At 39.7% G+C, this 14,953-nt stretch overlaps 1 protein-coding gene across 2 annotated transcripts in view; it reads left to right on the top strand.

The window, feature by feature from the left end:
- Window positions 1-261: 261 nt before the first annotated feature.
- Window positions 262-14,953, top strand: part of ppp3ca (protein phosphatase 3, catalytic subunit, alpha isozyme) — a 30,477-nt gene continuing 15,785 nt past the window's right edge. The window contains exons 1-6 of one of the 2 annotated variants that reach the window (XM_051401185.1): window positions 262-731; window positions 7,099-7,299; window positions 12,827-12,951; window positions 13,071-13,182; window positions 13,637-13,782; window positions 13,880-14,019. In XM_051401185.1, the coding sequence (XP_051257145.1) occupies window positions 677-731; window positions 7,099-7,299; window positions 12,827-12,951; window positions 13,071-13,182; window positions 13,637-13,782; window positions 13,880-14,019 (779 nt within the window). In that variant the 5' untranslated portion in view covers window positions 262-676. The remainder of the gene's footprint in view (window positions 732-7,098; window positions 7,300-12,826; window positions 12,952-13,070; window positions 13,183-13,636; window positions 13,783-13,879; window positions 14,020-14,953) is intronic. The other variant, XM_051401184.1, reaches the window with a different exon arrangement.

Raw genomic sequence — 14,953 nt, 5'->3', positions numbered from 1 at the left:
ACCCCTGATGTTGTGTCGCCACCAAGTGAAATTCCTCTGCCATCATTGCAATAACCCAAAAGCCCGAACCCTTGATGCTCGCGTGCACGTGCGCGCGCGTTATCAAAAAACCCCCAACCTGTCTCTCTCGTCATGAATGTTACACATGTTCGAGCCGAGGCCCACACCCTCTCCCGTCTCCAGGCGGGCGTACCGAAATTTCGAGAATACCAAAACATGGCGCTCCGTGCGTGCGTGGGGGCAACCCCGTCTCAGCCTCCATCTGATGGCAGCATCAGGCAGTCCCGTGAAACATTTGCGTGGGAGTTCCCTTCACCGCCATGTCGGGATAGTGCACATCTCTCTCTCTCTCTCTCTCTCTCTCTCTCTCTCCCCCCTCTCTCTCTCTTCCTCTCTCTCTCTCTCTCTCCGTGCATCCTCCCCCACATTAACAGCTTAGCACAGCAGCAGCATCAGCGGCTCCTACAGCATCCAGCATCCATCCCTGCCCGCCCGCCCGCCCGCCTCTCTGCCTGGGGAGCAGCAGTCCTACCCGGCGCAGCACCAACGCACGGAGGGGGCGCATCATCTAAGTGATGCCACAGCACCAGTCGCATTTCAGCAACAAATACTGAGAGTAGACCCCAAAAGGAAGGGAGAGAGAAAAACGCTTCAGCCACGAAGACAGCAACTGCCCATGAAGATGTCTAACGCTGACATCGCCTTAAACGCCACCGATCGGATGGTGAAATGTAAGTTAGCCTACATTTTGCGCGTGGTTACCGCTGTAGATATTACATAACGTCTCAAGTGTTCAGCTCCTTGGGCAGAATATGGCCTTTTTTTTATTTTCATGTCGTGCATTGATGGTGTGTATGCGGCCATCAAGTTGTGCTCACGCTGATGGTAGTGGGCTGCTTTGATGTTGATAAACAATCCGGGTTTCTTTGCTGCACAGCCCCCACGGAGAGCGGGCAGAAAGCTTAGAAGCAGCAGCAGTGCACTGGGAAAATATGGGTTTTTCATTTTTTAATTTTTTTTTATTGCACAACTGTATTTATATTTTAGTCTTTGCTGTCACGATATGACTGTATCTTCTCTTCGGCATGAGAGGAGAGACTGGGGGGTAAAAAAAAAAAAAACAGCTGAATTGCCGAGCTTGTGGTAGAAGCTGGGGCAGTGATGCAGCAGGATTTCACAGGCTTTGACAGGGCCAATGGAAAGAGGAAGAGGGCATGAAATTGACATTTAATGGGGGTATATTTCACCAGGAGTGAGTCATGTTTTAATTTGATTAGAAAAGGTCTATAAGGCATCGCAAAAAGCTCCATCACTAGATGTAGAGAAGGCTGCTCTGTCAGAGAATTACTGAGAATACAACTTGGATCAATGGAGGATGATGAAGTGCTCACAGTTGTGCCCTAACTCATTTAGTCCGGCTCATTTTGACCATGGATCAGCTCACAGTGCCTGAATATATTCACATTCAGTATATTAACGTGATGGCCGAGCAGCTCAGTCAGCATTAACAACTTTGTCCTTTAGGCTACAGAGTTGTAGAAACACGGAGTAATCTGCACTGTGAGATGCACTCATGTGATAATGACTGCAGGCACGACCAATGTTTGTATGTATGCACTGCTTCAACTGACAAAGCTTTATTTAGGAATTTAAGGAACTATATTGTCAGAAAATGAGCCTGGTTCCCCCTAAGGGACCTTAACTATCTTTTTTTCAGACAGGTTTTTGGTGGAGCGCTTCATCAGACAGCAAAGAGTTTCCTATCATAGACTGATTTTGAAGTGTATCAAATAACACACTGTCCAAACTGCTGACACATCTCATTACATTCACCCTGTTAGCACATGATACAGCTCATTGTTTTACTAGGGCAGTATATCCATTTGTCAACCATAAAGTCTATAACAAGAGAAAGAAGTTGGGCTAAAATGTTGTTTGTTGTTGTAGCCTATTTTTGAGCAAGATCTCACAACCAAGATAAAACTACTGTGGTTACTTCTTTGGAAAAGTGTTTACTGACATCCAGGCACTCAAAAATATGTCAAACAAAAGGTTTGTATGAGCAAATGAAGCACAGCCAAGAATTCTGACTCAGTTTTCTGCTTTTGTAACATGGTCATGTAACATTTAGGATTTGGGGTGTGAAACAATCAAAGCATTTCTTTTCTGGTTGAGTAAAATCATATGTTTTTGTGTCATTTTTTATATTCTAGTAGCTTCAGGCTGTGTAATTTAGAAACTTGCTAAATAGCTTTATCTTTGTCTCCCTATTATATCTTATCCAGTCCCAATTAACTTTTTTTTTTTTTTACAAAAATAAATCATTATTCCACCAAAATCTTCATTTGTCTTGTTGGTCAGATGCTATTATTGTTGTATCACAAATGATTTATGCTATAAAGGTTAGAAATTGCTTGGCTAACATTTGAACGTTCCTTTTGTCACTTTTATCTGCTCCCCCAATTCTCGAATCATGCATCATTCAGGTGATCAAAGGAAGCTATCAGGACAATGGGGATTTTGATGAGTTGAGACTGACAGTCCTTACAGTTATCGCGTGTGGTGCTGCATGTAGCAAACTACCACGGACTGACACTACAAGCTACTCCGAGTTATTTTTATCCCTATACATATTTCTAACTTAAACCTCAGAAAGTTTCTCACCGGTTCTCTTTTCTCTTATATGTTTTAACCTGACAGAACATATCTTAAGAGATAAAATAACTGCTGGTCTGTGCAGTTTGTTTTCCACAGCACTGTCACCACTGCTGCTGTGGGCATCAAGAGGCCTATTCAGGTCAGTTATTTCAGGGATGAGGCCTTTAGTACACCTGTGAACTATCTTACTTTATTGTAGCACCTAATTTTCTTCCAATTACTGACTTTGATATTTGTCCTGATTTCAGAGACTGATGCAGTCGCTGTATTCTGAAAGAAATGCAGTATGTTAATCTGTAACTGTTTCATCCATTGTTTGAAGTTATTAAAAAACGTTTCTTTGAATAAATAATTATGCAACGATATGAGACTTAATATGTCAGCTTTAAAGTAAACAGGCCCAGTGACAGGCTTAAACATCCACTCCAGCATTCAGTAGCATATTGGTTCAACACTTAAGATGACATTAATATTTTATTATGGTTACGATGGAGCAATAGTTGGGTTTGGCTAAAAAGATCTGCTTTTATCTACATTTTTAACATCAGTCAAGGGGAACATAAAACCTTTAAACCACACATAAAGCAGATCTCAGCTGGTAGAGCTGTAGGGTGTGGGTGAAAAAAGCAACAAGACTCTCATGACATTATGTTAAATGCATGACACTTGGGTCTGTGCATGTTAATTGGACCTCTTACTGTCTAGTTAGTCCAATCAGATGAAGCCATTCAGCGTTTCCTGACTGAACCTGGGGTTGCTCATTAGCAACACAAACCTACCATACACTTAATTTTCTTTGAAGCTTGCAGAATGGAGAAACCATTCTCAGGAAAACATGTTTTGGCATAAAAACGTGTACAGTACAAGCTCATACTCAACATGATTGGAAAATTTTCACTTGATGAGTTGAGACTGAAGAAAGCATTTCCAACAGCATCTATGTGAACCTCCAATGCAAATTGCAGTTTTCCGTGGCGGCGCTGGCTGTACTCCAACAGTTAGCTGCTGCTGCTGCTGCTGCTGCTGTTGCCCGGCAACATACAGTATTTCATAGTTCAACTCTGCTCGGGTGCTGAGCAGAAGTCAGCTTTTCATCTCATTTCATCTCACCACACATCTATATCAGTGTGCTTGTACTGTATGTCTGCATCTACACATGTGTGTGTCTCTGAAATATGTTGCTGAAGATCATTTGTGAAGTATCTGGGTTGCTTTTTGGGGGATTTCTTTGTTATTAGTGAGCTAAATCCTTTGTTGCTCTATTCTGCTTAAAAATAAGCTTAAGTGTAATGTCCTTTTCAAAGCATCTGCATGTGGGTCCATTTCAGTTCATTTTACTGTTACTGTTAAAAAGCTGCCAGCAGTTGGAAAAAATGTGAGTAGTGTGTGTCAAAAAGTAAAATCAGTCAAAAGAGTAACTCAGGTTTGTGCATCACAATTATCTTTTTACATGTATGTAATGCAAATTGCAAAAAACATCCAGGAAATTCATCAGTGCACAATGACATTAACTAAACTAAAGCTTGAGTGGTGACTGTGCTGAGTTTGTACTAGCTGGTAAAGTGTTAGAGTACACATCGCCATCACAGATACACACTGCACACTGTGAAAAATTTGAGTCCCATTAAATTCACTCGCTGGGGCTCGCCTCATTATCCCAGGAGCAGCGACTTTGAGATTTCTCTAGTCAAGCATTCATAATTAAAGAGCATGTTGATCATGTTCAGTTTAAGCCTAAGCTTTGAGACTCTTCCTTTGTCGTCTCTTCATTTGGCACTGCTGAGTGGCCCTGTTTGCCATGCACTGCACAGATCTGGCAAGCATACCCTTACTCCTGAATATACTACTGCTGACAGCTTGTGTTATGTGTACATATGTGCAGGGATGGAAAGAGTACTAAGATATTTTACTCAAGTAAAAGAGAAAATGTAAAGTAGGTCAGTGAAAACATAGTCAGAATAAATATTACTGCATTACATTTTTATGGCCTTGCATATGATGTAATGTTATGTGATACAACTATTGAATTAAAAAACACCTTTAGTCTACAAAATAAAGTGCGTTAAAACTAGCAGCTTGTGCATTAAGCTATCAATTATAATATATATACACACAAAATAGCCTCCTTCAGTGTAGCCAGAAAAGTGAGAAAAACTCAGACAACTACACAAAAATGACCAACAATAAATAAAAAGACCTATGAACCCCAATACGTCAACAGCTTACTTTAGCTACTTAAACAGCAGAATAATGAACAAGGCAGCTAACACATACAGATAAAGAGTATATTAGTCTCTATAAACAGATATATATATATATATATATATACAGATATAGTGTGTGTGTGTGTGTGTGTGTGTGTGTGTGTGTGTGTGTGTGTGTGCGTGCGTAAACAGTCCGTGTGGAGAGCACGAATTGGGCGAAATCTAATCACAGAACTACAATTTACAGGACCAGTGTGTAGGATTTAGTGTCATCTAGCTGTGAAGTTGCAGATTGCAACAAACTGAGTACCGCTCGTGTCTGTATTTGACGACCTGGGAAAACACGAGAAAAACATGAAAGGCTCAATCCATAGTCAGTGTGTGGTTTGTCCATTTTGGGTTACATATTTCCATATATGCATCCATATTTGCATCTCAAGTTGGTAATTGGACTGTAAACAATAACCAGATATCCTTTATCCAGTCAGCAGCTGCAGCTCATAAACACACACATTGAAGCAAAAAGAGATAAACACCATGTAGCACACACACACACACACACACACACACACACACACACACACACACACATTACGTCCTCTCTACAGGGAGTTACAACTATCTGTGAGTGTGTTGTTGTACACACCTGTCTGAACATCACTCTCCAGTGTCGTCCCCCTCAATCGGCTCTAGGTCCAACTTCTCTGCTCATTCATTTCCAGCGCATAATATAAACAGTCCACTCAGCCCCGCTGGTCCCACTGCGCTTCTCAAATTCAAAAAGTGATCAACTGAATTGGCCTAGAACGATCAAAAAATGCAGAAAGGCTTCACCTCACTTAAGGTAAACGACCCAAAGCAAACATACAAGTCAGCGCAGGAGGATCCACCAATATGAGCATGTTAGCCTAATGATTTTAGCAGTTAGCAGTTAGCCAGACCCAGCAGGCACCTGTTGGTCACACAACATCAGGGCTGTGTTTGATTTTGTACATTGAATAAGTGATTACGGTATACAAAAATACGACTCTGTTTGACGTAAATATATGAATGTGGAAATCCTTTACTCCCACTGCTGCGTTTGCGATGTGATCGTGCATTGCTTTTCTAGTGAATTTTGCAACTGGACTTCATGTGACTTATTTTTGTCTTTTCATCTGAATTCTTCACAGCTCCTACACTTGAGTTTTCCGTGTTAATCCAGATGATCTGTAGATTAATTTCAATGCATGGGGCCATGAAAGCTTGCAGTGACAGCACACAGAGATCAGCACCAGATCTAATGAATAACCTTTGCTGCCACTGAAGTAATGATCTGTGGTTGGATTTCACAGTTTCACAGACGGTCTGCTGGGTAGGTGACTGGTGCATTTTAATGGCCACAGGCTTTAGCAATCCAGGGAGAGTGCTGGATGAACAGAGTGCTTAGATGTTAGCTGAGTGTTATCCAGCACTCAGAAAATACTTAGCAAGTAACCACACATCTGTACTGGAAAAACTGTTATTAACTGACTTTGGGATTTTTGTGTGGCAGTCTCCTTCAGTTACCGATCTTGTCTGCTGCCGTTTACACATTAAAAGTTCACAATATTAGCAGGGATATAAGAGGCTTTTATTTTCTGCATTTCACACTCTTCAATCAATAATTCAATATTCAGTGTAATTCATTATATAGAATTTAATTATATTTCAAGTAAGACATACAGTATATTATGTATTACTAACGTATAGGAATATAACACTATAACACAATATAATACATATGCAACACATTGAAAACACACTGCTGAAATAAGGGCATGCACATCAGGGGGAAAAAGCTAATTTGTAAAGATAAACATCTGTGAAGAAAAATGTAAAGCTGCAAATTCTTTCTCATACTGTCATGTCCCTCTGCATATTAAGCAAAGCCATGTTTATCAACATGGTTTGCATGCCAAAGATGTACATATACCGTAAATCAACAAAGATGGATGGTTGGATGTAGCAGAAAGCACAGTAATGCCTACAGGCGAAACATGGATGGGGATTTCACAAATAGGATTTCTGCATGAATACCTTGATGATATGTTGTCTCTATCATTCCTGAGTGGTGTTTGGCACTGTTCTCTCACAACAGTGCAGAAACACAAGAATCGAGTCAAGAATTGTATCCTTGATGGCCTTAACAGTAGCCATAGTTACTGCGATGTCCCCACTGTTTAAATGTCACCATGTGCCTGTGCTCTGTCCTCAGCTGTCCCCTTCCCCTTGAGCCACCGCCTTACATTGAAGGAAGTGTTTGACTGCGAAGGGAAACCTCGCGTGGATCTCCTGAAGGCCCACCTCACCAAGGAGGGCCGCGTAGAGGAAGCCGTGGCGCTTCGGATCGTCAACGAGGGAGCAGCTATCCTGCGTCAGGAGAAAACTATACTGGACATCGAGGCACCAGTCACAGGTATTAAACCTGTTAGAGATACAGTATTTACCTGCCGCTCTTCCTGCAGCACTTACAGCCAGCTGCAGGAAGCCACCCCAGGAAATTGTAATGACTTAGCATTGTGGTTAAAGATATTTGATCTGGTTAGATATAATATGACATGAGGCTTGAATTACAGACAATCAGTCTCACCACTGCTACCGGCTGCTTCAGTTTCTTTGGCCTGCCTGTTTTTCACGTCTTACAGTAGGCAAAACATTGGCTTTTAAAAGTCTTGTATCACCAAATGTGACACACTAAAGGAAACTTATCTCGCACCTTGCTAATATTAATGCAGCCTGCTACAGGAGCCCTGTAATAAATCTTACTGAAGTTTATAATGTTCAGTTTTTGTTATATTGCATTATAGTGAGAGGCGTTAGTGATATTTTCTCTACCCCATTTATATCAATAAGGATAGAGAGTCTGGTCTGTGGGTGTGTGACATTGTGCTACTGTTTGTTTGTTCTTCTTTTTTGGCATTTTTGGATAGTTGATAGGGAGAAGGGCGTAATACATAGACCAGACCACACCTAACATTGTTTGATGATATGCTTACATTATTAAATAGAGTAGTTTACCATGTTTGCTAAATGTTCAGGTTATCTCTCTAATTTTAACATTTAAAGCTGAGGAAAACATTGTAAAAATGTATATCACTCACAAGCACGATGAGGCAGACACCATTAGCCTAAACTTTATAAGTGAAATAAATACAGAGACTTTTTCGCTACAGTTTAAGTTACAACAGCCCTAGAAGAATAAGTGTAACCCCACATCATAACTTATATTGTCAGGAAGCGTGACCTCTTTTACCAAAATGCTCCATCTTAGCTTCTTGGCCCAAATGTTTCAGTGTTCATTTTAGCAAAGTTAGCAACTATCTGGGGAAGAAAGTAGAACATTTAGCCGTTGCCTCAATACTGAAGTAGCCACGGTCAGCATGGGACAGGGATATTTAAAAAGATTAAAGTAAAATAAATATGAACCTTCATGTTCAGAAACACAGCTCCAAATGAATGCTAATGCCGCTCCATGTTTGTTGGATATATAAGAAGGTAATTGTTTGCTAACACGTTAGCCATGACAACCACTGAGAGGCTATACAGCCATGTTTGCTGCTCTGAGAGGCTGTACTTGAGCTAAACCCTAACATCTACATGCTAAGGTGCTCACAATGACAAGGTAAAATGCTGATGTTAGGCGTAGGACTTAATAAGGAGTTGGAGGATGTGCATAGACAGTGCTGCTGTTTGTACCTGTAGTATAAAAATAAACAAGGCACCTGACTGGAGCACAAGCAAGAATGAAAGGCAGATAATAGGAATGTAAATTCTCGGTGCAGGAGACTCACTTTCAGGTAGAATCGTCATTATCTTGTCAAGTGAAATAGGCCGACGATATTTCAGAAAGACTGTATGTCTTCTCCAATCAGACACTAAATAACTGGTCTGTTATGGGTGAGGCTTTTTCAGTAATGTAGACTACTGCAGTGCTTTGACTCTGAAGTAAGCTATTGGGTTTTTATTTTTATTTCAACTGCATTCTACCTCAAAGATATCGTGCTCAGCACATGTAATGTGAGTAAAGGCACCAGTGTAAACAACAGTAGCGCGTGGATCAGGGTTTTTAGGTCCAGTGTAACATTTAGGAGGATCTGTTGGCAGAAATGGAATATAATATTCATATGTATGTTTTCATTAGTGTGTAAACACCTGAATGTAGGAATTGTTGTGTATGTGTTACCTTATGAGAGAGACAGAGGCAGCGGATCCTCTTTTCCAGACACAAAATTACTTTATCCTGTATATTCAAGTTTACCATCATGAGAAATGAATCAAGAGACTTTTTACTCAAGTTGTTTAAAATAATGGGGTTTTTTTTTTTTTTTATTAAATTAGCCAGGAAATTGAGAAACTAAAAAGAGCTAGTAGGTATGGATGTCCAGTCTCAGTTTTCTTTGTACAAAGTGAAATGCTTATTTGAGAAAATTGGAAAACTGTCCAGTACTAAAAGTTGGCATAAAAAAGGCCTGGTCATAGTTTACTTATTCTTAGTTTTTTTCAATTTTAAACAGTTTTATTTAGTAATAATAAATCTTTCAACAACAAGCTTCTTCTGATGTGTCTGTACCTTTACCTCTGCTAGACAAAATAAGGTTGGGATGCATTGGTAACACTATGATATGATTGCAGCCACGGACCTTTGTTGCATGTCTCTCTCTCTCTCTCTCTCTCTCCAGTGTTTCTTGTTTGTCTGTCTCAACTGTTGCTATCCAATAAAGGCGCATCTGCTAAAAATAATTTTAATATTTATGTGGTGCTAGACACTTTGGGATAGAGCAGTCTAAATAGAGTCCTAACACTTACACATTTTTTGCTCAAATCTAAGTTACATCTTCGTCTTTGACATATCCTTGAAAAACCCCTGAATAATTTGCACCGTGGACATTCGATGGACCATTACAAGGCCATTCAGCTTTACCCAAAACTGTGGGACATTAACTATACATGTGATTGTCTTAATTGTCTTCCTTGAAAGCACGTTCAGTGTTAAAACCGAAACAGAAGTGACAAATGGATGAAATGCACATTGACTTGAGGAGAAGTCTCTTCATCTTGACTGGCGTCAGGAAAATGGAGGCTTTATGTATTAAGTATGAAATATGGATGATGAGTATTGTGTACGGGCATTTGTAAGTGTGGAGGTCTGTTTTATATCTCTGTGAGCTTGAGTTGTGTTTGAATGTCTTTCCAGCTGTGTGTGTGTGTGTGTGTGTGTGTGTGTGTGTGTGTGTGTGTGTGTGTAGTCATACATTATGAGGCAGTTATGCACTTGTGAAGATTTACTTATATGGATGGGTGTATGTGCGTGTATGTATGTGCACATGTGTGTGTTTGATTGCTTTAGTCACACAAGCAGTCTCCCACTCACATTGCTCTAAGCTTTGAGTGGGCGAAGGCCACTGTGGAGCTGATAGGGGAGACAGAAAAGAGAGAGGAGATGGAGGATGAGTAGGAGAGAAGGAGACAGAGGAAGATGATAATGAAAAATTGAAGGCAGTAAGGAAATGAGATGTAGGTTTGCGCTCCTGAGCCATAGTGTTCGCTGCAAAAAAGTATGTATCTCCCCGGGGGCTTGAGCTTTTTCTACCTCTTTGAGGTGAGAGCTTCTCATTTCTCTGTGGACGACAGAGGCCTTTCAGCCTAGGACCATAGAAATAGCTCATCACGATGAAGACCTAAGGGTGGAAGAAATTTATACCATTATACTCTCAAACTAAAGTGCTCAAAGTACTTTCAGTAGTATTCAGGGGTTTTATTACTGCTAGTATGGCTGTAATTGCAGATTAAATATATATTCTTTCTGCATGAATATGCATATTCATAAATATTATTTTCATAACATATAGCTTACTGTTACAGGTGAAGTCTATCTTGTTTCTACTTGACACAACTAATTGGCTTTTCTATGCTGGGGGAGGTTAGTCTGTTGCATACAATAGTCCAGATTAATAATGAAGAAATGTGGACATGCCCTGAGCTGTAATACATTTTTAAACTAGCATACAATATGCTTGTTTTTATATATAGCTATTGTTATTTATACAATTGTATATGGTTACATAACATCTATATTTCATTGAACATTATACTTTATTATTAATGACAGCCCATGTTTACTCTTCTGATATCTTAAAGTGCCCCTCCAGTCTGAAGTATTTTTTTCTTCTTCTTCCTACAGTTGGATGTTTGAGCTTCACTGTGCAGAATGATGTATGTGCAGAGTGTGACATGATGTTTTTACATGCTGAAAGTGGAAAATCCAGTGTGCTCACTGAAAATGTGACTTTTAGGGGGCGGGCCTACAAGCTAGGGCTTTAGTCAACCAAAGAAAATCTTAGTCGAATGAAATTCTACATTCTCTTCAACCAATCGATTGGTTTGTTGGGGAGGGGGATCCGCACGTTATTTCTAGGTTAACTCAATCGAGGACAGTACAGTATCTGGTTGCTGCTGGCTGCCAATCAAAGTTACAGAACATTGCAAAAACAATGAATTCCTGTAGTTTGACCATTTGTAGTTATAGTCTTACATTCAGGGCATGTCTATCAAGTTAATTTACATACAGCAGCAACACATACACACAAATACACACTGGCAAGCAAAACAAGCTTTCGTGCAACAACAAAGCTAAGGCAGTATAAAGCGTTACAGAAAAAAACTAATGAAGAAACAGTCACCGTCACTCAGTATTACACCATTAGACCCGAATGTCCCAGCCTGAGGCAGTACACACTTAACAGCTTGCTAAAGCAAAGTTCGGCTGGCCTAACAAAACAATGAACACTAAAACAACATAAAACTTACAGCTTCCAAGTTTGAAGTTGTACCACAGACAACTAGTAACATTAAAAAATAAACTTCTATCTACTCAGTTCTTGTGTCAAATAGTTTGGAGCTGAGTAAAAGTTCAGTAAGTTAAGTAAAGCCCTGCAGTCTCCAGGCGGCTTTGTTGTGAAAAGGGGGATGTTTTAACTTCTTGACTTATAGGTCTTATTGTCTATTAAACCATACCATAATTAAAACAAAAACACATTTGTTGTCCATAAATAATGGATTAAGAAGCACTTTTCTCCCCATTAAAGTAACACAATTGTCTGGACTGATGAAAATTAGTCCGGACAATTGCATATCGACCGACCAACTGACCAGAAGGTGCCATCTCTATTACAAGCATGATTTGCGACATCACAAATAGTTTGGGAGTCATTCCTGGTACTTATAACAGTGTGATGTAGAAACTTCAAACATACACTGAGAATGGACTTTACCGTGAAGTAGCAGACGTCTCATGTCCAGCAGGAAAACCTTAGAGTGAATAAAAATAGCATATTCATAGATTGTGGAATTTGTATTATGAGTTAGAAGGAGTAGGTGACTTTTTAAGGATTTTAATGCAGAAATGATATGGAAAAAACATATCAAAACACACATTAATTATATAAGCGCTATGAGCGGACTATTTGTACTTATGTCTTAATACATGTCTGGAGGGGATCTTTACAAACAGCAATCAAAACAGCATCACCTTTATCAAATATGAATTATTGAGGATGTTGAGATACTGAGACGAACACAAACTGTAGCATCTCGTTGCTGCCTGCCCACCTGTCTGTCTATTTATAAAGATACCTGAGCATAAAAAGAAGATACACACCTCTGACACAAAGTGCGCTACTCTGTACTGCCATGAGATCCTGCCAGAATGTTCTTCTTGTTTTCTGTCTTCTGAACCTTCAGAACCAATAAAAAGGAGAAATGTATCTCCTGCTCTGCTCTGCAGGCGTTACACATCCACGTAAACTTGCATATCATCGTTTCACTGAATGGAATTCAACACAAAAAGGATGGATGGGAAAGCAAAGCAAAAAAGGATGCAGACAAAGATATTCAATTTGATTCTTTGATTCTGTAACGTTTGCTGTCCTTTGGTTGTTTTCCAGTGTGTGGTGACATCCATGGGCAATTCTTTGATCTTATGAAGCTGTTTGAAGTGGGAGGATCACCAGCCACAACACGGTACCTGTTCCTGGGGGACTACGTTGACCGCGGCTACTTCAGTATTGAGGTAAAACCATCAGAATATCATGAAGTTATTCATGGGGGGGGGACAAAGTGCAGAAAGATGATTCTTTTTTGCTGCTTTTTACAGGAAATAACTATTTGTTTATGTCTTTGTTTTAATAGTGTGTTTTATACCTCTGGTCGCTGAAAATCCTCTATCCAAAGACATTATTTTTACTTCGTGGAAATCATGAATGTAGACATTTGACAGAATATTTCACCTTCAAACAAGAATGTGAGTAGCTCTCAGTGTTAAACATATTGTTTTTACTTTATTTTTTTTCCCTCTCTCTGTCTTACTAATGTCATGTGTAGCCTGGAGCACTTTTGGTAGAGATTACAATTAATGCACCTGTCTGTTAGGACTGTTAATTCTGTACGACAGCACAGAAAAAGGGGATGAAAATGTCTGTGGACAATTGAAACTTTAAAGCTGATAACAAGTCCCATTAAATATATATTAATTATTATCATAGTACATACTGTGTGCATACTCTATAATAAATACTATTTCTTTCATTTGTACTTCTTATATTTGCATATTACCTGTTTCATTTCTACCTGCAAATATTTCAGTATACTAGTTTTGTGTTTTTCTATATCAATAGTGAGTCACAGGAACAAACATGCCATATTAGTTTTATATGAAAACAAACACTGTTTCTGATTATATTTCTGTCTTCTGTCAGGTAAAATCAAGTACTCAGAGCAGGTCTATGACTCATGTATGGATGCATTTGACTGCCTTCCCCTGGCTGCACTCATGAACCAACAGTTTCTGTGTGTCCATGGTGGACTCTCACCTGAAATCCACACCTTAGATGACATTAAAAAGGTAATAATATGCTGCCTCTGCACTACCAGGTCTGAGTGTACGCTGGCTGTTTGTGCAGTTTTTTATAAATGCTGCATTTCTGCTTCTTTATGTTAAGTTGGATCGGTTCAAGGAGCCTCCGGCTTTTGGGCCCATGTGTGACCTGCTGTGGTCTGATCCTCTGGAGGATTTTGGCAACGAGAAAACCCAGGAATATTTCAGCCACAACACAGTGCGAGGCTGCTCCTACTTCTACAGGTGAGCTGTCTCTTCTTCTTCCCTGCAGCAAATTCAGTCCTCTGGACCATCTGGGTTATTATAACTTGAATACTGTTGTTGTCCATATTTGAGAAAATAACCACACAGCTTTAAAATCCAAATTCACTGAAGGATACAGCGCAGTGCTGCTTTCATGCATCAACAGTCTGAAACTTTGTGTTTTTGCCATCTTGCATATCATATACTGCCATTAGCTTAACCCATGTGGCTCATTGAAGGTCTCTTATTACACTTTAGTTTTAAAATAATTTTGCAACTTACACCGTGAATCTTTCAAGAGAGTTGCTGGAGCACCTGATGAAATCTGACTGTTAGACAAAAGTCTTGCAACAGCACTCTTAATATCAAAAAAAGATGCTAGGATTATACATTATTAATAGATATCAAACATTTATTGCTACCTGAGCAAAACAATAGACAAACACTTAACACCCCATTAGGGGAATAAAGAGACTGAATGATTCAATGAATAAATAGGTAAACAAATTCTAAAAGCCTACATCTCTGTCTGCCTCTATGAGTAAATGGGTCATATTGTCTTGTGGTTAACAACAGTTTTTGAATGATAAGAGGTTGTCTTTTTGATTTACAGAACAGATTGTTACAGACAAAGGATTAGCCGGGTGAACCTGGAGTCAATAAAAATAGAGCCAGAGAAACAGGGACGAATTAAATTTAAAACATAATAGCGAAGCAAATTGGGAATGGGTTTGTTATGCAACTATTCAACCTCCGTGACAGAGCATGTAAAAGAAGGAGGAGTGAGCGCTGTCCTAATATTGTTGTGAAATGGAAGAGAGCTGTGGAAGTAGGTGGTGCTGAGGAGATGAGATTAGGTGGCAGTTGTGGTGAGAGTTTTCTTAATGAAGGTTCAGAACAGTACAGACCACTGCGTGGGAGCTGCAGTTCTGCT

This window comes from Dicentrarchus labrax, unplaced genomic scaffold (genome assembly GCF_905237075.1).
Source record: "Dicentrarchus labrax unplaced genomic scaffold, dlabrax2021, whole genome shotgun sequence".
NCBI classification, from domain to species: Eukaryota; Metazoa; Chordata; class Actinopteri; family Moronidae; genus Dicentrarchus; species Dicentrarchus labrax.
The sequence above is the reverse complement of the archived record's forward strand: the minus strand, read 5'-3'. Positions and strand labels throughout refer to the sequence as shown.